Source organism: Monopterus albus, unplaced genomic scaffold (assembly GCF_001952655.1).
Source record: "Monopterus albus unplaced genomic scaffold, M_albus_1.0 scaffold152.1, whole genome shotgun sequence".
In the NCBI taxonomy this organism is placed as follows: Eukaryota; Metazoa; Chordata; class Actinopteri; order Synbranchiformes; family Synbranchidae; genus Monopterus; species Monopterus albus.
Genome location: NW_018128032.1, coordinates 57,057 through 81,172, shown reverse-complemented (window position 1 = coordinate 81,172; position 24,116 = coordinate 57,057). Strand labels below are relative to the sequence as shown.

The 24,116-nt window shown below is 39.6% G+C and overlaps 3 protein-coding genes across 3 annotated transcripts in view; all 3 read right to left on the bottom strand.

The window, feature by feature from the left end:
* rpa1 (replication protein A1) overlaps positions 1-15,516 on the bottom strand; it is a 31,998-nt gene extending 16,482 nt beyond the window's left edge. The window contains exons 1-12 of the mRNA XM_020614882.1: positions 15,349-15,516; positions 15,019-15,066; positions 12,989-13,067; positions 11,234-11,342; positions 10,932-11,020; positions 10,710-10,781; positions 9,429-9,543; positions 6,222-6,324; positions 6,034-6,102; positions 5,557-5,749; positions 3,680-3,816; positions 1,537-1,685 (exon numbers count right to left, since the gene is read on the bottom strand). Coding sequence (XP_020470538.1) covers positions 1,537-1,685; positions 3,680-3,816; positions 5,557-5,749; positions 6,034-6,102; positions 6,222-6,324; positions 9,429-9,543; positions 10,710-10,781; positions 10,932-11,020; positions 11,234-11,342; positions 12,989-13,067; positions 15,019-15,066; positions 15,349-15,378 — 1,193 coding nt within the window. The 5' untranslated portion in view covers positions 15,379-15,516. The remainder of the gene's footprint in view (positions 1-1,536; positions 1,686-3,679; positions 3,817-5,556; positions 5,750-6,033; positions 6,103-6,221; positions 6,325-9,428; positions 9,544-10,709; positions 10,782-10,931; positions 11,021-11,233; positions 11,343-12,988; positions 13,068-15,018; positions 15,067-15,348) is intronic.
* Positions 15,517-16,252: 736 nt separating this feature from the next.
* Positions 16,253-19,146, bottom strand: serpinf2b (serpin peptidase inhibitor, clade F (alpha-2 antiplasmin, pigment epithelium derived factor), member 2b). The gene is made up of 6 exons (XM_020614864.1): positions 18,933-19,146; positions 18,120-18,263; positions 17,744-17,932; positions 17,415-17,557; positions 17,131-17,335; positions 16,253-16,987 (listed from the first exon to the last, which is right to left on the bottom strand). The coding sequence occupies exons 1-6, from the start codon at positions 19,144-19,146 to the stop codon at positions 16,635-16,637; spliced, it is 1,248 nt and encodes a 415-aa protein (XP_020470520.1). The 3' UTR covers positions 16,253-16,634.
* Positions 19,147-21,365: 2,219 nt separating this feature from the next.
* Positions 21,366-24,116, bottom strand: part of wdr81 (WD repeat domain 81) — a 14,772-nt gene continuing 12,021 nt past the window's right edge. The window contains exon 12 of the mRNA XM_020614838.1: positions 21,366-22,850. Within this exon, the coding sequence (XP_020470494.1) occupies positions 22,524-22,850 (327 nt within the window). The 3' untranslated portion in view covers positions 21,366-22,523. The remainder of the gene's footprint in view (positions 22,851-24,116) is intronic.

Here is a 24,116-nt window from a genome sequence, read left to right as displayed (position 1 = left end):
GCAGGAATGAGGAAGCCTGATTAACAAGCTGGGACTTGTACAGGTAAAAAGAAAGCCGAACACCTAATAACAGAATATTTATTGCTACATAAATATAATCGTGTTACAAAAATCTTAACAGTACTTCACAGTGGTTGGCATTTTGAGAAATGAAATATTATTCTGGGAAACTAAAAGCTGCTGCTAAAGCATATTTTGCATCTTTATCACTTGCAACACAAAGTCATATTTCACTGCTCTGATTATGCAGATCAGGTCCTCTGATCAAGTAAAAGTACTCACATTTTTCAAGGTAAGGGAAAGACGGCACTGGATGCATGGCAAAGTAAAATTTGACTGTTTACCACCTTTTACTTCCCAGTGCAGACCAGGCACTGGCACATGAATAGATGAAACCCTTTCCATAGAATCGATCTCCACTCACAAATACAGACATTTGCCTTCATGTCAGAGAGGAGGAACAGACGCGGCCTGCTTAAGAAGGATTTATATGCAAGACATATCAGTGTACCACATCTCTGAAGTGAGGTTAAGTGTCAGCCTGCCTTCAGCCTATGGGAGCTCTGCGCTGCCTCATCTATCAACCATGTATGTCCCGATCTGTTGCGCTTCCTAGAGCAATGTAACAGTGGTTCTATAACGCTTGACACCACATGCTGACTAAGTGATGTCTTGGATTAAAAATAAATACATATTTGTATTCACACCTCTGGCACAAAGAAAAACAAAGTGCACACTTACTTCTGGTCATGTTACACACCAGGGAGAGGAACATTTTAGGAAATGACGAATCAAAGAACTGGCATATAAACCCAAAGAGAGGATGAAAGCTTAAGATTTAAATGTTTCTCTAGAGAAGCACAGAAAACCTTCAAGGAATAGTCACATTTTTAATTGTCTGAGTGTACTATGATATAAATCTGGATTTGGCTGCAGCACTTCTAATAAATTCAACTCTAGTGCAATATGCATGATTGATTACATGTACACAGATAAATGCTTTGTTTATAAAGACAAAGAGGTCGGCCATTCTTTGTGTGTGCGCAACAGAAAAACACGTGGACTACAAAGCCACACATACCCATCAAGAAAAAAAGAAATGCTACAATCAATATAATTTTACTGATACGAGTCGAAATGTCATTTCAGCTCGAAAGGCGATTAGACGAGTAAAAAGCACATTTCCACAGATTAAGTACGACTTCCATTTATTTGTAATGCTTCACTGAAGCACCCCCCACACGGCGGCTAATGGGGGAAAGCTAATCTTGATAATGGGAACCAGAGCATGCACTCTCACAACTTGGGAAATGAAAATGTGCCGTTTAAATCCATAAACTTTTTCAATTCAAACAGTAACACTTGCATGTAAAAATTTTGCTTCCAGAGGGTGAAATAAATAAGAAAAATCTCTATGGTGTTAAATATATACAATGTTTTTTACCTGCTGTAAAAGCACTCTGTCATGAGTACACAATTGTTAAGGGATAAGCAATTTTCTGCACCCTATTATCTGTGAACCCCAGGCTCACTTACCAGCCTCTGAGCTTATATGCCTCAGGGATGTCTGGGTTGATCATCAGTGTGCTGCTGAAGGATGCAGAGAGGGACCGGCCTCCAAAGTCTGAAAGTTTCGCCCCCTTAATGGCTACAATGGGCTGTCCAGAGCCATCAAACTTTTCTGCCTACACAAAGAAGCAGAGATGGACACAAGGCAGACACTCATTAGAACATTCTTGTTCTACGTATCTATCCGGATTGCACATCAAGGTTGTTGGACTAAATTAACAATTTACAGCCATGCTAATCATTCTGCAAGCTTATCCTCTGGTACAGCATTGCTTTGAGCTAAAGGCTGATGATTAGCAGGTGTAGTGTTAACCATGGGTACATCCCAAGTCTCCTATATATACAGTTTCCTTCATTTGCGTCTTTTCCTTGTGTCTTAGTCCCACCCACTTATGGTTGTGAGAAAAAGTTGCAAGGAGAAAATGCAAGGAGAGAGTATAAATAGAAATATTTAAAGACATGAGACATCCTTTCCTCTGATCCTTCATCAGAAGCATCACCAAATGATAAAAGGGGCATGTGGGTACACAAAAGACTTTCACAAAGGATGCTCTCATGTATCCTCGCTCCTGTCTCCTCACTCGTTAGAGCAGATACAAGTGTCTTGGGACATGATGAGTAATCATACAAGAGATCTGACACGCAGCCCGAGTTACCATCTTAGTTTAAGATGTTAACATTTACTAACTAGCACTGAACACAGTGCTACGGTTGGGGCTGATGGGACTGTCATTTAGTTTCTTTATTTGGTCACAAGCTATGAACAAAACATATTAGTTCAGTTCCCAAATTACTTGTTTTAAAATATTTTGATTACTGAATTCCAGATTCATGGTTTTTCAGAATTCTTTGCAATAAAACCTGAGAACACCAACTGAGGATAAATAAGAGGGCAACAGAAAAGCCTTCAGAGGAAGGAGAAAATATCTAATACTTGCTGTTCGGCATTGCCATTGTTCTTTCTAAACTATACATCTTGTGTACCTCAACAAGTCCCTCTGGAAAAGGGGGATCTGTCAAACAAACAAACAAACAGGGATTGCTGCGCTACTTGTCAGGAAAAAAGAAATGGTGGTGAACACAGCGCAGTCCCTCTGAGCCACAGGTAAAACTCAACTGCAGGAACACAGTTACTTCATCACCCCGTGACAGGGCATTTAGTAAATGATTTCCACCTCCATTAAGCACTGCACACATTGTTAAATGTCTTTGGCTTTTAACTGTTGAGCAGTGATCAGCAAATATATTGAACAAGCTTTTGAATTTTAACACCTTTCTCATACCGTATCACTAAAACTGAATATTATAAGCCTCACGACGGAAGCATTTATTGCTTTTTGTATTGCTGCTTGTCATTGTGTTCACTCCCTGAATGTGTGCTTTAGTTCAGCTTCATTCACTCAAACATAATGGTCTCCTAAAGCAAATTAAAAAGGCATTAGGGATAGACAATTTCAAAATTTATCTCTACTCAAAGAGTTCTCAGATGATGATTAACAACTGGTAAGACAAGTGATCTGAAAATAAAGTTTAACCGTCACAATAAGAATGGCCTTGCATTATGGTGCTGGTATTGATTTCTACCAGCCTTTTAAAAAGCTCCAGACAACACCTGCATTTTATTGTCCATCTAATATTCAGTAAGGCTGTATGATCAATCTTCAGCTGCGGTTCGGACGTCTGTGCGATCTCACTCAAGTGACAATGATTCTGCCACGTTAAGATTAGCATGGAGATGCCTTGCAGCAAACTGTGCGCTCCCTTTTCCTCGCCAAGCTGTGTTATCAGGAATGCGTTACATCACGTGACCAGAAGACTGATTTAAAAACAAATCCAACATCTCTGACATGGTGAAAGATATTCTGTGTAGTCCAACTATTTTTCAAACTCTGTGCTGCCTGCCCTATACGTCTAGCGCAGAATAGCAGTTGAGGCAGAAATGCGAGAAATAAATCACTTTGTGGTTATTAGTTAACGCAGCTTAGCGAGGAAAAGGGAGCGCTTAGTCTGATGCAAGGCACCTCACTGATAAAGAAAGCATGGGAGAATCAGTCATGTGAGACAGAGATCAAAAACAATTGTTCCTCCCTAATCTAATGTCTCTACTCACTTCCTCGCCCCACAGTGTGACTGTCACCACCTTCCCAGACATGTCTATCAGACTGAGTGTCCTCTTGGACACCTCCCTGTTCGATTTTGTTGTTAAGTGGGTAATCTCGTCCACACTCTTGCACACTCCGATCACATCTGTCATAAAAAAACAAAACAAATCAGTGTTAGAAGAGGACACATTATTTTACCACCCCACATATACATATCATGAATATTCATAATGGCGTTTACAACCACAGGTCACTATGTTGCATGGTTTCAGCACAAACTGGCTCTTGGGAACCAAGTGATTTATTCAAATTGTATTTATTTTATTATTTTTAATTCAGGCGTGAGGTCACTGGCCTGTATGAAGTGCTGACTTCCATAATGTGGCAGAGAATCCATGAAACAGGCTTTAATTATTTCTACAAATGCACTTAGCAAGCATACTTTGTTGACTAATGCAATTAAGCACAACAGATGCACAACCAAGGCGCTCAAGTTGGGGCTGGCGACATTACTCACCACCTATAAACCCCCAATTCCACTGAGTTAAGAAATTTTAAAGGTAGAAATTACTCAACCAGCAGTACAGGCTACAGTCTTCATTAAAGGAATTACAAGCAGGCTCCTTATTATTACTTCATTATACCTATGACAGCAGGTGCTCATTGGCTCTGCCCAAAAGTCAATCTGCACTACAGGCTATTACTGTCATGAGTATTATTAATACCACTTTTCTCTTGCATATTGTAATGAACTCAACCACCCAGCATATGTGGCTCTACTTTTCTCTGCAAACCCTAGCTGCTGCCAATGATGGCTTAATATTGGGTGCATGGGAACACCTCAGTAGGAGCAGGGCTCTAAACATCGGTTACATACCAGGAATATAAAAGAGAAACATCAGCCATCTGTACTTTGGGGCACAATACAGTCACTTAGGGACAGTGGTGTTATCGCCCCCCTCTGCACACAACTCTGCTCTCTGCACACTGGTTTACAACTCAGAATGCAGAAGACAACAACAAAAATGACATCTCATAAAATGGGTTGGCAAAACATGGCCACCATTCAAATAGAAAAAACAAAGGAACAGCTCATATTAGAAGGATCATCCAACCACAACAATGCAACATAAGAACAAACTGAGCTTCAAGCTCTGCCTTTGAGGTGCTGACAGCCAGATTCTGAGTTATAGTGTGCAGTACTGTAGTACTTTACAGGCTTCATAGGAAAAGTTTAAATCACAATCTCAAGTAATGCAAAATCTGTTCACATATGGGTAAAATAATGCCAGTTCACCATCTATTCTTTCATTTCTAAGTGCTCTATTAAAACGTACCGGCATATCGGAGTTTTTGTCTAACCAGCTGCTTGTATATGATGTTCTATACAGTAAGATAAGACTTTGTTTAGGAGGTGGGTTAGGTTGGAAGGAAGAAAAATGGCTTCAACTAGAAGGAAAAACTTTCCTTATTGCCTATTAAAAATACTTTAAGCCATCCACAGGGATAACAAACCAAATAAGCCAATTCCTCCACCATTTATTTTAACCTGTTGGGGGCTGTAGGATTTAGAAAACATCGTACATCTTGTATTCAGCCAGTCCTTCTGTTAGATTGTATTTTGTAGGGTTCATAGTTGACAGTTCACTCCACTCTATAAATATCTATGAGCGCTTGTAATAATTAACAACATTTAATAAGTTGTGCCAAGAGGTCTGCAACCTGAAAAAAAATAAACTTGGATATCATGTTCACAAGAATCAGATGGGCAGACAACCCAAGAACAGAATGCTGCCGGCAGAGGCATAAATATCATCATGTGAGGGTTTCATGATGCAGGCTGGGTTCAGAAATGCTGGTGTAAATCATTACTTGTGGTCCTTACCAATGATAGAATCTTTGTCTCTGTTCTCCAAGTCACCAATAGAGACAAAGTCATACTGCATCATGGGAACGTCACAGGTGTCTTCACAGGGGATGACTGTGGACTCTCCATTGAGCGTCATCTCGTAGTCATTCTTCACTGATGTGTACTGCTTGTTGGCAATCTTCAAGGAGCCCTTGGAGACATAGTAAACCTGGCCCATACAGACGGATGAAGCCCATGTTAAGAGATCTATGGAGCATTTCACCTGACTAGATGGTGCAAACAGAATACGACTTCTAACAGTAGGGGCAAACCGAGCAGATAAGCTGCTTATTGTATGGGTACAGTGCAGCCAGGTTACTCATTCAGTCTCTGTGGTTCTTATTCAAAGTACTGACAGCTGTTGTTAGGGCAGTCTGTAGCCAAATCTGTCTTTAACAGCAGAGTGAAATGCAGTTTTGGCAAGTTGCTTGAGTATTTGGAGGAGCATCTCACCTTTCCAACCTCAATCAGGCTGTAGAACTTGTCCACTTCTTGGTTGAAACCAGTCACACGTATTTCTCCCTATAATGAAACATGAAATCTGCTTAATATTTAAAATAGGTCAGGCACGGTTACAGGACTTCCAAGATCTTGCAGTTTGTTTACATGAAAATAAACAATGGGACAACATCAACACTCACGCTCTCATCCACAATCTCCATGGAGAAAAGTTTGCCTTCACCACGAGAGTTACTCCATGTGCGGATGGTGCTCTTGTTGGTTACACGAGCACGGATGGTCCACCTACAAGGCAGAGACAAGGCTATCACTGTCAATGTTTATTTTTAGAGCACCTCATGGACCCAGAATGCAACCGTGTACATGCAATAATTCATTCATTCAACTGTTTCTTAATAATCTGCCCTCTGTTGGCCCTTTGATGAATGACAACGTGAACTTGCCTCCTCGGCAACAGGCTTTTCACGAGCCCCCTTTACACTGAACATTTAATGCGAGAGTATTGGGGCAGTTTTCAACCGGCAGTGCCGAGTCCGACCCTCGAAACCTCCATGAGAGGTTGTATTTTTGCCAAGATGAGTTTGACCCACCTCCTGTATAAACGGGACAAGGAAGAATAGGGGGCTGGAGGTTCATGAGAGAGAGAGAGCGAAGCGGCAATGGTTGAGAGAGCTCGAAGGTGAATGAAGACGAGAGGGAGCAACAGTGAAAGCAGCGAGTTAAAGAATTAAAACATTTTGTGATTGCTTCAAGGTGGTTACGTTCTAAAGCACAAATAAACAGCTAGACCTCTGCACAGCCCTGTGGAAAGGACTTTGTATAAATGCAGCCAAAACACACACTTTTGTCTCTTTTGCTGTGCACCGTGCATGTGCGGTCATGTCCTGAAAGAGAGACAACCTGACATTGAATACATGCAGTACCGCAATTCCAGATTTCCATTTATAAATATATCAAAAATCGGGTAACAGTATGTTCTGTTTTTTGCTGGCTTTTTTGAGTTTAGTGTAAATCAAAAGTTAGTGTTCACCCCTCCAGTAGAGTTCAGAGACTTGGAGAGTCAATGTCAAAGTGCACTGAAGCTGTTCTGGTGGCACAGCACCTGACTGACACACTTTGTTGGGTTTTCCTTTCATTCGTCACCCATTTATAGGTAGACAGTGACCTCAGTTACTGTTGCATTTTGTTCTCCTGAAATAGACTGGACAGAATTAATGACACCCCCACTTTAATATTTGATAGCACACCTGAAATCAGTTGCTTTCTGTAACCATCAGTGAGTTTCTTACACCTCTCTACTAGAACTATGGACCACTCATGACCTCTGACAGAGACCCAGCTTTCTGACACTGGGCCCTACATTGGGCCCCAGAATTCATTGGTGGTCTTCAGATTTCATAAAGCCATACACACAGTCAAGACATCCAGTGGCTGAAGCAGCAAATCAACCCCAACACATCAGTGAACCTCCACTGTGTTTGACTGTAGGGATGTGTTCTTTTCTTTGAAGGCCTCATTTTGTTTTCTGAAAACAGAATGATGTGCTCGACCAAAAAGCTCTATTTTAGTCTCATCTGTCCACAGGACATTTTCCCAGAAGAACTGTCTCCTACCATAGTGTCCCTTATCATGTTCCACTATTGTGGTTCTCAAATCCTCCTCATCGTCTTTGCTCTTCTTTCTTCTCTCTATGCTCAGTGTGGTCCACATGACACAAAGGTTGAATCAACCTTTCTCCATTTTAACTGGTTCCCAGTGTGATTTCTATGTCACCAGCACCTGTTAGTTGCTACAGGTGAGTTTCATTACAAATTAAAGGGGCATCACCTGCTTGGAATACAACTATTTCTGATGAATGTGAAAAGTGTAAATAATTCTGTCCAGTCCATGTTCGGAGTTCTGTGTGGAATGGATCAGATGTGGCTTTTTTATGTTGTTCTAATGCAAACAAATGAAATAAACACGAGAATACCAAAGAATTTGTGATTGCAACAATTTTCTGGGAGAAGTGGTGTGTTATTTTTTTGTCATCTTATGTCAACTAAATACTGTGCAAAACAAATATGGTCTTAAGTGTCCAGTGACACAGCTTTCATTGGTTATTTCAGCCAAAATTTAACACTTCCTCAAAGAGCCAGAGTGTACTGGTTTATAAATGTTTCTCAGTACGGTAACATCTGAGGGTTTAAGGGGGTAGCTGCCACAATAACTGCAGGTTGTTATTATTTGGGAGGTTTGGGGTCTTATCCTGGATTAATAGCATGAAAGAGGGAGGTCTGCAGGGAACTCTGTGCGCAGGTTCATGGTAATCAATTACTGAGCGAATATCGCCGTCATACAACCTCAAGCAGTGTTTGGAGCTTTAATATGTTTCAAATATGCCACCTTAGTGTGAGAGGTTAAGCTTTATTCCTATGTCCAGGGGTTAGCATATCATGGCCATCATACACTGTACATAATACATACATGTCTACGTCTCAAGTCTCCGTTTCTAGCTCCTCAGTCCTCACTCAACCTAGAAGTCATTCCAGTGTGCCATGAGCAAGGACACATAAGAGTATCCCTCGCAGAAGTCTTTTATAAACCGACACACCCCTTTATCAGAAATCAGATGGTAATTGGATGCTTCAGAAGAAGCACCATTTATAAAAACATGTTCCTTGATTCCTTTCTTCTCTCATTATTTCCTCGCATCCTATGTGGGTCGGACTATGACACAAGGAAAAGACCTAAGTGAAAGAAATGTCAATGCATATAAGAGACTTGGGATGCACCTAATATCAGCTGATATTTAGACAGTATTTATGGGTTTGGCTCCATACAGATTAGGGGTGTAACTATCACCAAAAATCATGATAGTATCTATGTAAAAAATAAATAAAAAATTTCCGTGATACCACCTGGCCCCCAACCCTAACCTGCAGCCACCGCTGACTTTAGTAATTTGACAAAACCATTTTACATTTACACGGTTCATAGTTTTTAGTGCTTAAATTGTTTGCAATTTAATAAAACACAGGAATTTTTTCACCATTTTTTCTTATTCACCCCCTCCCCAATCAAAAAAAGAGGTCTGAACCAATTCGTGGATTTGTATAATCGTTACACCCCTAATACAGATGTAATGATTACTTATAGAATCCAGTACAAAAACAATCTAACACACTTCTCAGAGCTGATTCAGTATTTCTCAGTCTCAACCGACAGTAGGAAACTTCACACAGGTTGCATCTGTACCAAAGCTATTGTACAGTATTGCTTTAAATTATACAAGAGTTCATGATATTACATTTGTGTTGTTTTTCTTGTACATGTATGCAGTATTGTGTTGGTACATGGCAAATGTGACATTTTGACATGACACTTCCCACTGAGTGGCAAACACTCACTTGGACTGGTAAGGGTTGAGGCTAGCGATGGGCACAACTTTGGAGCTGCCCCCCGGTGTACTGGGCAGAGCAGACAGGGTCTTCTTCCCAAAGTCTCTATTGAAAGCATTGTTCACTGTAGGAGGAAAGAAGAAACAAACGATCCATGAAGAGCAGTGATGGAAAGGAGTCAAGAGAGAGGCGCATACATTATTCATCAGAGACAAATCACAAAAATCCAGTTTCTTTGGATTGCAACTGTGATCACCGTAATTATCTCCCTTCACGAGAAAGTTTCATCAGAGAAAAACCTAATGACTTAATACATTTTTACACCGCTAACTTGAGTCGAGCGAGGGAAAAGACTCGAACAGGAAACAAAAATCTTGTCAAACCAAGTTGTTAGAGATGTGTGATCCAGCATTTTTGTGAGAAGGATGACTCACATTTCACAGAATCAGGGCAGAGTGTGAAATGCTATAACAAACTGGAGCTGCTCTTCCCCCGGAGAGCGGTGCTGCCTGACTCTGAGATTTTCCGTTTGAACAAGTGCTGCACATTTGATTTGTGTACGTATCACACCAAGGATTAGAGTTCAAAGTGTTCACTTAAGTCCTCTCACTTTGCCAACCACTGCACTTCTGGTAATTAACCCCCAGATCAAGCGTCGCATACAGAGAAATGAACAATGACTGTGCTGATGAGGAGGGTGCACGCCACAGCCTCGGTTCCCACATGACAGATCAGAGGGATGAACACCTGCTATGACCAACATTACAAGACAGCAAAACCCTTCTGACAGCCAGACAGCACGTCTCTCCTGGTCCACGTTATTTGTTATGCTATGATTTACTGTTTATCTTTGACACGAAGAAAGGCCAGTGCTTCACAAATAAATCTGTTTGTTCACAAAGTTGATATACTCTCTCCTGGTAGTCTGTGTTGCAGCGTATTTTTTTGTTGTATTCTACTGTGCATCCAAATGCACGCACAGGCAAAGGCAGCTGTCCATCAATACGAGCTCATGGTTATTTGAGTTTATGATACAAAGCATTCATATGAAAATTGTGTGTTTATAATAGTGAAAATTCTCTTGAGAAAAGAAGCTAAAAATGAAAGTGTTTCTCAGTGGGGTTGTCAAAATTTCTCCGTGGCCTGTAAGTCTGTGGGTCAACTGCAGCACACAGAGCTGTAGAGGAACGCTGCCATCTGGTGATAAACTCTTTCTGTACACGATGAATTCTGAATGTTTTCACCCATTTTAATCCACGTTCAAGAATTAAAATAAAAACTTGCTCTCACCTTCATTTCTATTTTGTGGCTGCAGAGGGCGGCTTTCAGGCTTTGATGCTGCCTGTGGGGCTTTAGTCTGACCTACAAGGGAATATGTGACATTAGTACTGCAATGCAGTAACACACTAAGCAATTATGTGCAACATATCAAAATATCATTCTCCCTTCAGAAACATATTCAGTGCGTCAAGTAAGCAGCAACTATTATTATGAAATGTTTTAAAGCCTTACCCTCGGTATAAGGAGTAGGGTCACCCATTCTCCCAGTAACCTCTTCAGCAGGCTTGATGACATCGATTTCCAAAATGATTACCACCCGTCTGTAATAAGGCAATACCAAAAAGATAGGAGCCGTATGTGCATCTTTAGTATCAACTCATGTTTAGCTGTCCAAGAATCCTTCCAGCTGTGTGAATGTTTGAAGTTTAAGAAATATTGTACTAGCGCACACACACACACACACACACACACACACATTTTGTTACTTGAGACTCTCCAAGCTGTTTGATTAACTGTACAGAAAAACCACATACCGTCCATCCTTCAGTACATTGGTCACATGCCTCTTCAGAACGCAGATGCAGTTTGGGACCAGTTTGTTCTCCTCTGCCATGACGTTCAGCTGGGTGGAGAGCATGAAGGCTGCAAAGGTGTCGAGAGATGAGAGAAGAAAGGCAGGAGCAGCCCAGCTTCATCCCGCTTACGGTCTTTTGAGAATAACCACTCTTATAAACAGTCGTCAACCCTATGCCCATCCTACATTCAGTGTCTACTGAAAGAGAGAAAAATCGCTACATATGCACACTATTCAACACTATCTTGCCTCCCTGTACTGCAACTGCCTTTTAAATGTCACAGCAACATGCACTTTCTAATGAGATGATATCTATTAAGGAGATAAGGAGTTTTCTAAACAATCATACAATGGATCGGACAATGTGGAACTGGTTCTCGATTCACTTCCCTAGTGACAGGTTGAACTTTTCATCCTCCAAGAGGCTCAGTATAAATGATAAGAATAAATATACTGTATGCATGGCAGCTGAAAATATCAAACATGGATTTACACGTCAACAGCCCATTGACTTTGGCACTTGCTTCATATACTGAAGGCCCTGAATCAGAATATTGATATGCTTGACTTGCTATGACATAAATACAACTTTAACAAGGAGATTCTGACTGATGTGAGATCAGCTGATGGTTTTACCCTGCTGGAGTTGTCAGTCCACCTTGATTGTTCAGTGGTGTTACAGAGTGATTTTTTTTTTTTAACCACAAACACTCTTTGGCTAAGAGCAGACAGTGTTGTGTTGAAGCATGTTTCACCACTGCCTGCAGCAAGAACACAAATAACAAGTAGCAGCGAGTTTCATTATGGCCTGTCATCAGTTTAAGTAATGGAGGTAGCTGGTATAACCCTGCTGTTTGCCATTTTAACCAGAAACAGCTATGCTCAGCACCAAACTAAACATGGGAGGCTGCTACGTTGAATGTGCTTTGCTAACTAGTGTCAGAACTCCAGTCTCTCACATATGACGTTTGCTCATGCATCGCTTTGGTCATCAATAAGTAAAAAGTTGATGTATGGTGGTACTGAAAATGTGTAAATATGTCCACTTTTCTTCTTTGGGTTTTCATAGCGGTTGCCAGGCCAGCACCCCGTCCTCCTTTGACAAATTTTTTGCAATGCACAGCTGTCAGAAAAACATCGATAGAAGAAACTGATAACCTCAAAGGCGTGCAATTCTAATGGATCTGGCTGAAAGAGGAATCATTTTCAAACTGAAATCACAATTTAACAATGATTTTCAGATCAAAAAAAAAAGCTGGGATTTAAACTGCCACTAAAACTTGATTTTAAATGCTACAGATCTGAAACAACCCGTGCTGCATCCCCGCAGGCCTCTATTACATACACGTATCGCTCTGCTCTGCAGGCTTCATGTGAAAGCTGCAGAGTAAATGAGTGAGTGGAACCAGAGAGCCACACCAATAAGCTTCACTTTGGTGCTGCTAGCCGCACTGAACATAGCTTGGGCAGTCAGCAAAACAGTCAATCATCAACCTTACGATTAAAGGTGTGCTACAGTATTTTGAATAATAAAAGCAGATTCAAGAGTTCAGCAGTCAGAGAATAAGTGAGGCATTCCAAACAAATACATAAAAACAAGGATCTGAACAACTTACAGGACAGAGTGTCAAAAGCAGATTCAAGAGTTCAGAGGTCAGAGAATAAGTGAGGCATTACAAACAAATACATAAAAACAAAGATCTGAACAACTTACAGGACAGAGTGTGCCGCCCATCACTCATCATTACCCGAAAGCGAGCTGGACCATTTCCCCCATCAATCTTGCGAATGTTCTGGAAGGTCAAATATATGTGAAACTATTTAACCTACACAAAAACAATACATTGGTCTGATTGTGTGATTCTGGATCCTACGACAGCATTTCTCTAGTTTAGCTTTGGTGTATGGAGAAAAAAAAAAAGGTACACAAGGTGATTACCGACCTTGGTTCCTTGTTTATTTGGTAAATAATATTCTGCACAAGCTCACGTTCTCATACAGTCTTGTCAGGATGCAGCTGGGTCACTGGGTCATTTTCTGAAGTGACCCAGGCTAAACCACGGCTTTAAGGGTGTTTTCACACTTGGTCCCTTTTACATGAAACAAACTCGGTCCTCTTAAAGTGGGGTAAGAAGGGGACAGACAAATAGGGGACTCAGTTCTTATTGTGTTTACACTGCGAGTACATTTAAAAGAGGACTCAGTTCTTATTCTCGTTAGAGCTGAAAACTGAAGGGATCCCTTAGCATGTCTGTGCATTGTAAACAGTGGTAGTTTGATGTGTGAACGAACCAAGTGTGAAAACTCCATAAGAGTAACAGAAGGATTTTGAAGCAAATTGTGTACTGAATTGGAAACCTGTGAAATAGTTTAAGCATCGGAGTGATGATAAACAGTAATAACTCTAGAAGCTGAATTCTGAACAAGTCCAAGTCTTCCTATTGAATGCTCTGACTATCCAAGTCAAAAAGCATTACAGTAACTAGTCTGCTGAAATAAACAAATGTACTAGTTTCTCTGAATCAGTTTGTGATAAAGATTTTTACTCGATATATTTCTCCAATGACAAAATGATGTAGTAATATTCGTTATATTATTTTCAAAATTAAGGTCAGGATCCGGAATAGCACCCAGGTTTCTGAACTTCTCACCGGCTTTGCAAGAGCATTGAGAGGGATGAGTACATTTCTTGCCACTGATTTTGTAACCATCAATACAAATTTCTGTTTTATTCTTGTTCAGTTTCTTGCCATCCAATAATTTGTCCATAATACAATTTACCAGACTGTCATTTGGAGAAAGAGATATAAAGTTGGGTCATCTGCATAGATTGCACATCTTAACGATATTGTTCAATAAAAACATATAAATGTATTGGGCCAAGAATTGTCCCTTGTGGAACTCTGATTCAAATTTGTCAGTAGATACACAGAAACTATTGTCTTTAATATAGGATCATTTCTAAACAAAGACAGAAAAACCAAAGACATCACATAGCATACATACAAATTTAAATTTAATTAACAGTGGTATCAAAAGCAGCTATAAGATCCAGTAATACAAGAACTGGGAGTTTCTTAACATCTAAATTAACACCTATAATTTGGGTGATTCAGCACTGTGATTTCACCTAGAATCTGACTGGTATACATCTAAGATGTTATCGTATGGAAATCTAAATAGCTGTTTAAGGAAAGCTTTATGAACAAAGTTACCCAAAAGGGGCAGGTGGGACAGGCCTGTAGTTACTTATGAGAGATGGAGAGAAGTTGTTTTTATTAACCAATGGGAAGATTACTGCACAGTTAAAAGAGGCTGGGACAGTCCTGGAAAGAACATCTGCAATATTCACCAAGTCATCCATAGCAAACTGCCTTGTCTAAAAGCCAAGGACAGTGAAGATGTGATACTGTGAGAAATTAAAACACTGTTTCTAACTTGACAACCTATATCCTGAAATGATCCTGAAAAATAATTGACTATATTTATTTGAGGAAACAAATTCTGAGGGCAGGGCTCTTATACGATTAATGAGTTTACCTGTAGTGGAGAACAAGAAGCTTTATTTGGACTAATGGCATTTAATTGTGAGAAGTAAGCTAGAATATTAATCAAAGTAGCAAGTGTGTTTTCTGTGACTAGACTAATAGCTTCACTGAGAAATCGTTGCAAGCTCTAAATTGAAGCAACGTTAAACAGGTCACCAAAGGGACAGGTTGTATTATCCTAGTGTTTGTTACTCACTACTAATTGGAGAACAGCGTTGTTGCAACCGGTGCCATTTGAGAGAGCCTGTAAACACAAAAAGCCTGTTAGTTTAAGCCATTTGCTGTCAGGTTCTTTTATTTAACAACATTTCATCTAAAAGTAGATGGAAACGAACTCTTTACCCAAAGCGAATTCAACAGTTTTATCTAGCTAGCTGGGAAGTTTATCCAAACAAACAGTAGCTAGAGATGCAAATGAATACCTGCTAATTATTCCAGCTGAACAAAGACTATACAAAGTACCAAACGTTTGTCTGGTTTTCGTTTTAGAACACGTTCTAACTTATACTGCAACGATGAACCTTACCTCTATCGCACCCTCTGACAGCTTCGTCATGCCTGCTAAGAGGTGATTTGGCTAAACAAAAACAAGTTTACAGATAATTTCACGCTAACCACACAACCAACTCCAAATGTCCTGCCCTGACGAGGCTTGCTGAATTGTGTCTGTGGCGCCAATGACTTGTACTAACGCGCCAAGGATGTCCTGCTTCCATTTCCGTTTACAGATCTGACGTCAGTTTGTTGTCTGTCAGCACAGTAAATCGAACAGCCTGGCGAGCACTGTGAAACTGCTCGGAGATCAGCAGCATGGTCGGCGCCAAACGTAACTTGCCGTCAGGCACTACGGATGCGTTCAAATCCATCGGGAAATAACAGATTTCATGACTCCACTAACTTATTTTGAAATGAAGTAAACTAGACTCTTAATCTCCGAAGTTACTATATAGGAATAATGGTACAGTGGGTGGTTTTTCGATATGGTCTTTCAGCTAATATACATCCAATCACCATTTGTATAACCAATGGACTATCTATGACAAACTTTTGCACGCTACCTTTTCCTTTAATTTGCCTGACCAAAACACTGTTACTGTGGAAAACAAACAAGCAAGCAAACAAAAAAAAAACAACTACAGCAACAAAAATCACTTTTACAAAAAGGAACGTCGGTCACTTCTGTTTTATAACACAGACACAAAAAAATCGGTGTTGTAGAAAGACGAAATAATGGCAACATTATCAGCCACAACCACAAATTACAGACATTTGGCTTATTAAAATATTAAATTGCCTCCTAATGTCTACTGTTGTCCCTCATGTTTCCATTTCCCAGTTTCGTGAATGCACCAACTTGCAAACACGATTTGGTACTGCCCTTTTTTTAAATTAAAAGATAAGCAAATAAATTCACAACCTTGACATGTGGTTCAGATCAATTTAATTTATTATCCCATTAGATTGCATCTTTAAAAATTCAACTGCACACCCACACTGATGTTGTAATGATCTGGCATTATACCAGAATAGTTTGGCTTTATATGTTGATACCTTGGGAAATTTATGTTTACAGAAATTTTACAATGGGTATAAACATTGACCAGAATGTGTCATCTAATGCAGACTGTAATTATTTTTAAAAGAATATCAAATTTAAATTGAATACTGGGCTCCTCTGTAATGAAATAAACAATTAAATGAAGCATCTGTTTTCACACCATTTATGATCTGGTGATATTGTACACTTAATTTGTACAATCATAAAGGTCTTGTCCTGAGTTTCCATGGGACAGCTGTGTAGGGTATTAGCGTCTACTTAGGTGGGCCTCCAAATGAGCCAACATGATTCTTGTCAACTGAGAATCCCATTTTATTATTGCTTCCAAATTCTCCTCTTTGCAAGATAGGAGCTCCAGGATTAGGGTTATTGATGACACCCATGAAAATTGGTATTTGAGTCACGTCATCCATAAGGGCAAAGAAGAAGGGTTGGCTGAGGTGGAAAACTGGCATGGACGCACGTGAAATAACAACTGTGGTGGCTGCAGAACCCTCCGCTCCCTCCTCATTTATCTCCATGCTGGACTTGTGCATCACACTGGACACCAGCAGGGGGCCATCTGCAATCTCAGCCAAGTTTGGACTGGAAAACATCTCTCCAAGGCCTGACACAGAGCACAGAGGATAGAATATGTTTTTACCTTTAGCCTGTTGTATGTTTAAAAATTTCATCAAGTAACAAACATTTGTATGTGACTTTAAACAAAAACTACCATAACAAAGATTGCAGAAAATAACAAGGTCTTACCTAATTTTGTAAAAACATCCTGCATCTCTTGAGCATACTCCAGTTTGAATTTGGGGACTTTAACTTGAACAGCCCTCTCTTTGGGCAAATGAACATACAGGTGTGAGATATTCAGCTTAGCAGAGAGTGAAGAAACATTCACCTGGCCGGACATGGGCATGACCACCAACATGCTCATGGACCTCTGGAATGGAAAGCTCGCTACCTGCACAAGGAGAAGAAATAGTGTTAACACTAGGGGGTTGAGATTCTTTCTGTGTGCTTGGTAAGTGAAAGTATTTTACCTGAGCCTCCAGTTCATTATCAATAAATAAACTCAAGGGATGTTTGGCATCTTCCATCACTTCAACATCAACCATGTGCTTGTCGTCGAGGTAAAATGCACCTCTGGAAGTAAAGCGTGGGTCAAATCGAGCTTTCCATTCTCCTGTGGCAAACAGTGAAAAGTGGTTTTTAGTCAGCAGCATAACTCCAGCATACGGCAGCTTGTGACAATGGAAAATATGCACGCACAGGAACCTCCACGGGTTATTTTCACAGGTTTCTTTGGGAGCCCAGTATTCCCAGGAAGTCTATCCTATTATAATATGATGACATTTCACTTCTCATTTACCTTTAAAATGGACAGCATTAATGAGCATGAGAAGCAAATTGGGAGGTAAAGCAGACAGGAAGTCAGTCATTTTTCCTTGTGTTGCCTCCTCTACCCAGTCGTTGATCTGCTGCAGGCTCTCCAGCACTGCCGGCTCTGAGTCATAGAACTGCTGGGATTCATAGATAAAGTCTTGCTTTGGCTCAAAACCTACAACACACAATAAAAACACACATTCTCTCAGACTCTTGAACCTGCTCTTTAGGTCAGCACTACCAAAAGATGAGAAGTTACTGTATAAGAAAATAATGTTTCTGCCAGCAGGAACTATGTAGGCTCAACTTTTAGTATGGCTAAAAATGATTTAGACAAAAACAATGATCTTCTAGGCAGTAACCTTGGCGCAGGAAGATGCGTGTTGCGATTTGTAGATCATTGTTTCTGAGGTGCTTTAGGATATTATGCAGAGAGTGGTGGTAACAGGGAAGAGTGTTTTCATAAAGATGGTGCATCAGCAGCTCCTCTGTCTCATTGACTGCACCTGTGAGGAGGAGGGGTTGCCATAATTAAATGAATGAGTACAGTGAGAGTCTCAAGATAACTATGAAATACAGCATGCAGTAGCAATATTACAGTGTAAAAATACTGATTTACAAGTACAAGTCAGGCATTCAAAATGTTACTTAAGTAAAAGTACAAAAGTATTAGCAGAAAATATACTTAAAAGACCAAAAGTACAAATTAGTTAAAATAGCACAGTTTACATTGATGTACATCATAGTATTTGATTATAAGTACTGCCGTATTATTTTGTACATCACATTTAATGTTGCAGCTGGTAAAGACAAAACTAGTTTTAACAATTTTATATGTTTATAATTTGAATTACTGCTGGGTAGCTTGTGAATTTTACACCAAGGATAAATAAATCTTGTGATTATAATGTATATATTGTTTTATTAACCTCATTCTGAAAAGTTACTAGTAAATAAAGTTATCAAATAAATGCAGTGAGAATATAGTACATTATTCTTCTCTGAAATGTAGTGAAATTGAAGTATGAAATAGCAGAAAATGAAGATACTCAAGTACAGATACCTCAAAACTACACTTAAGTACAGCACTTGAGTAAATGTACTTAGTTTCCACCACTGTAGACATGTATAGAGAACGTGCTGCTTAAGTAAAAGCTGCAGCAGGACATGCATACCTAAAGCCAGTTGGGAGAGGGCTAGCGATATGCTCAAAGGAGAAATGATAACATTTGGTTGCTCTTGTGTTGTCTCCAAGTTCTGCAGCAGTTGCACACCCAGTTTCTGAATGGCAGTGGCAATGATATCCCTTGACTGTCGGCTCCAGCCAGCAGACAGACAGTCCTCATCTTGTTCTTCCTCCAGTGAGCTCCTGTTGGGCCACCTAGTCATGGCTGTTGTAATTGCAGATACTTGTGTGGAATCTGCAGGTTTTGGTTGTGCTGTACTTTCTTCTGCTTTCTAAAGGCAGAAGGGAAAATGTTAAGTACAAGAACACATTTTCCAAAGTGTTAAATCAGTTTACCAGAACAGCTCTGTGCCTCTAACCTCAATGGGGTGAATGGGCACCAAGGGGATTGATTCGTCTTCTGCCATCTCAGCATTCTGTTGAGCAGCAAGAAAGTATAAAATAGCTAATCTGTACAAACACTGTATAATCTACACAGTTTATAATTATCGATCATAATCTAAAGTGTAATTTATTAGTAAATTCAGTGCTTTACAGTGACTCCTTGGCTGCAGAAATAGATCAACAGGAGTGTCAGACGGAGGTCCATGTCCTTTACGTTACTATAAAATACAGAAATTATGTTAGCGGAAAAATGGCCTGCTCACTTTTATGAAGCAATAAATAAACCTTTCTTTTTTCAAAACTCAAGTATATTGTGCAATAAATTAATATCCCTCTCAAGAGCATATTTTCACCTTTCATTTTCAAGACATAATTAGATGCTAGTAAAAATCAAATGAAATCATAAAACATTGAAGTTTAACCTTTGTTGTTTCTTTGGTGTATTTTCTGCCAGTCTCAAACACTTTTGCTTTATTTAGTCACACTCTGAAAAGGAGCCCAGATCATCTGGAAGTGTGCCTAACACACAGATAATACTCACTGTAGACTGTGCACCTACAATGTCAGTAAAAGGCCAAACTGTGTGCTTTTAGCAGTTACCAGGGCTGCTTTGAACTACATCCTAATATTGCAGTTTTATCAATCAAAAACAGTTATAGAGTATCTACTTTAAGGGACACATATCTACTCTCTTTGCATGAACAATTTTGAGTACTAGTGCATTGTGGTGTCTGCAGACATTCTATATTCACATTGATATAAAATGCTCTAATGTTTAAAAAGAAGCCATTAGTATTCACTGGTATAGTGCCATAGCCCCACTGCAGACCTCACACAAGCATGAAAATCCATTAAGTAATATTTACAATATTCCACAAAGTCTTTAAATTATTCAGTTGTACAATAGCACTGCCGAAAATTAATTGAAATATATTTGATCTTACCTTAGAAAAAAAAAAACTTGCTGCCTTGTCCAAAAAAGGAGCGACCGACTGTGGATTGCAGAATTCCTGAGAGCAAAAGATTGGCACTTACTCAGCAAACTGTTAAATATCAACTTACATTGATTGGGGCCTTATTTATGCCACTGTTTGTTTGTAAATGTAGCTTCTGAGACTCTTCCAGGGTTAAACATGAAGCCTGACATGCTCTAAATGTCAGTGGGCAGGTGATCATACACAACAATCTGTGAACAGGATGGATGACAGCTTAATTGCAAAAGTGCAAATAATCCAACTGGTGGGCCAACAGTGCAACTTGATGACTCCAGAGTTACACATTTGACGTTGGACAGTACAAGCCCGCATTTCCCTGAAACCCCTGACTTTGACACACTAGCATTTTGCCAAAACACTTCAGCAACACTTGACTGCTATGTCCTGAAATTATGGTCGTATGTTGTTGCCGTTGATATTTTTAAATCACTTTCAAAGCACATGTATTCAGCTGATTTGGTCACATTTCATCCTAAACAAAAGGTGATATCTTCTAGATCACATGATATTCCATCTGCAAACACAGGAGGGGACTTTGTTCAATCTGAGCTCTAGTGACTCAGTCAAGACTGGAAGGCAAGGCATGACGAACCCAGGTGAATCACACAGAACAACTTCAACACAGAAAACATGGAAGCGGTTTTTATTAATCCAGTTAATAAATAAACATTCTCATGAAGCTCTCTTAAAATGTTCAAAAAGATAGGATCAATTGTGACCAATTATCAATGTGCAACTATAAACTTTCATTTTAAAAATAAAGTTGATCAATTTATGATTGTTTTCATTTCAGGTTTACAAAGAAAAAAAAAAATCCCAGACTATCAAAAATGCATTTTTCAGAGCCTTGGACGAGTAATTAGAAGAAAAGAGAAACTGTTTTACAACATAATGCTGGTAAAATCATATCATACATAAGGGCAAAGGTTTGACCGTGGGATGCTGCCAGGCATCTTTAGATTTGTTAAAGGTTTAATGAAAAACAGCTGAATTTAAGGAACAAAAATCTTTACTGTATAAAGAGTTGCATTACACAATAAGGAACGCTTTAAACCACATTGTTTATTGATTTGTATCTTTTGTTGGTATTTTCTCAACATATTCATATGCAGTTACATATAAATATTAAAATACAAAACTGTTACCTTGGCATTGACTGTTCCTATGTTAGCTTTTTCCCCCCCATCAGAAATTAGAAAGTTGTGAGTGTAACAACTGGCAAACCCACCAAAGTGGCATTTGCTGAGATACACTCCTAGGATGATGCTGCTACAGGTTCTGACTGCTCAAGCAAAAATCCCTAAACACAGTTTAGAAAGTCCCAAAGCAACTTCAAGTAACTTATAAGTGGATAAAAACATTGTCTTTAAAATCTGGGTGAGAATCTACATGTTACAATTCAGACCATACTTGTGCAGAGTAGGATAAAGGCTGTGCGTCAGTAATTGAGTTTTGGATGCGGTGACAACTGAAGCATCGCCGCTCTGAGAAGGTGCACCAAGACTGTCGTCAAAATGACGAGTGTACTTTTATTGTTCATGATATATAAACCACCGGCTGTGAAACAACTCACATGGAACATAAACAAATGACTTGGTCTACAAATACTGCATAGTTTAAATCAGTGCATTTTGATGATCATGTTTTCTTACATAACCATCTATTCTAATGTCAAAGGAAATGAAAGATGAGGTCCATGTATATTTGGTGTTGTTAAAGATCTATTTGGAAAGTGTAAACACTACATAAGAACCATGTTTGGTTCCACCTTCCTGAGCACATCTTATGATTCATTCTTATGAAGAGAATAACTGAACTAGTCAAAAGAATAAATGACCTTGTCAAGATATGTAAGGATTTGCCATTATATACTTTCTTTACAACTATAGGCTTTTTTTAAAAAAATCATGGGATTTACTGTACATGATAAATGTCAAAAGTGTGGCACACATTTCCTCTCCATCAAATTCAGTGCCAAAAACAAGAGTGCCAATAATCAGTAGATATGAAGCTTATACAATGTCTCTACTTGTGCTGCCTCATTTAAGAACAATTTAACAGAAGTGACAACTGCCCTTGCAGTACAACTGACCTCAAGCACTGGAGGAGGACAGAGAAAGCTCAGAAACCTGGTGTGTTCATGAATAATACACTTAGAAGGTCAGCAGTAAGAGTGTTCAGCGCAGCTGGGAGCCATTGATTTAAGCTAATAACCGAATGGCGCCATTCTCAGAGCCCAGCAGCAGCAGCCTCTTGGTGGGTAGGACTGCCAGGCTGGTCAGGGTGCCACGGAAATTCTCCGAGCTCAGCTTTGTGCTACTAATGGGGCTCAGGGAGATGTCTGCCATGGAGTATACCCCGATCTTGTTAGCCACTGTCCCAGTTACAATCTCTGAACCGTAAAGGTCAAAGGCATGGATGGGGTCGGACTGCGACTTATACTGACGTACAGACTTGTTTTCCAGATCTTTCCAAACAGTGAGTGTGTAGTCAGTAGAGGAGCTGATGACCAAGTTTCCTTCTCCAGCCTGAAAAGTAAAACAAAAAAAAAGGAAGTGTGACTGTTGATATCCAAGTAATCAAGTTCTCCAAAGTCTCCCCCCCCCCCCCACGCCTTCAATAAATTGTTGTTACGAGATGATCAACATTATTTGCTTCATCTCTGAGTGATCATAATGTTTTGGCTCATTGGTGTCTATTTGCTTATATACATTTCCTACCTACTATTGACAGTTACTGCCACAATTACAGAATTAACAAATAGATATATAAAACATTTGACTAGCAGTGTTCCTATACCCAAATACTTAAAACTTTTAGATGAGAGCTAAGTGAAATTTGTTTGATCATCCATAGATACTAGAAAATGTATTTCAAACAAGATAATGAAAAGAATTTATTTGGTTTTAATTTCGCAGCTAAAGTATGAAACTGGCTGATACGCGCAAGAATTGAGGGGAGGTCTGAGTAATATGAATGTGCCAGTAAGAACCATTGTGGTTTTTCTAATGAGTAACCCGTGTCCATATTTGCCTAAACCTGTGCCTTTAAAACTAGAGACACAATCCTTGACCTAATTTGGGGTTAAATAAAGTTTGCTCATCCTTGCACTCTGCTGACCACTGATTTTCTGGGTACAACTTTCACCATCGCTTGACAACTGAAAAGTACAGTCACAGCTTCTGGCTTGAGATTGGGATGTAGACCATGATACAGTACAACAATGTTCTGGTGGATTTTTTTAGGGATAGTTGTGATATTAAGTGGTAGCCCTGGTTTTTACATGTATGGCATTATGATTAAATCAAAATTACACCTATTAAATTGCAGCCTGAATGAACAACAAACAGCTATTTAATTCTGACAAAAACAAGCTCAGCGCATTTAATAAACCACTTGTTTTCATTTTCACCAGGGACAGGCAGCGGTGGCCCTTTTATGCCAAGCTCTCAACCTATACACAAAACAGGTTCTAGTATCTCCACACAACTATTCAACGAGCCATGTGGACAATCCACCAGGAGGTCCAAGTCAGATGCACACGTAATAAGTCACTCGGAGTAGAAACGTCAACACATGTAACAAGTGATTAACTGGCCAACATGCGCTGCACACAAGGCTCTGTAATTTCACATGATAAAAAGAGAAATGTTCCCTGTGTTTGGCAACAAGTTTATCTAGCAGAGTAGAATGTTTGGCCATAGGATAGACAGCAACCGCCCATTTATGTGACACACTGCATGACCTGTGTCCCCAGGCCCACGTCTTCTGTAAACAACTTGACCAACCCACAT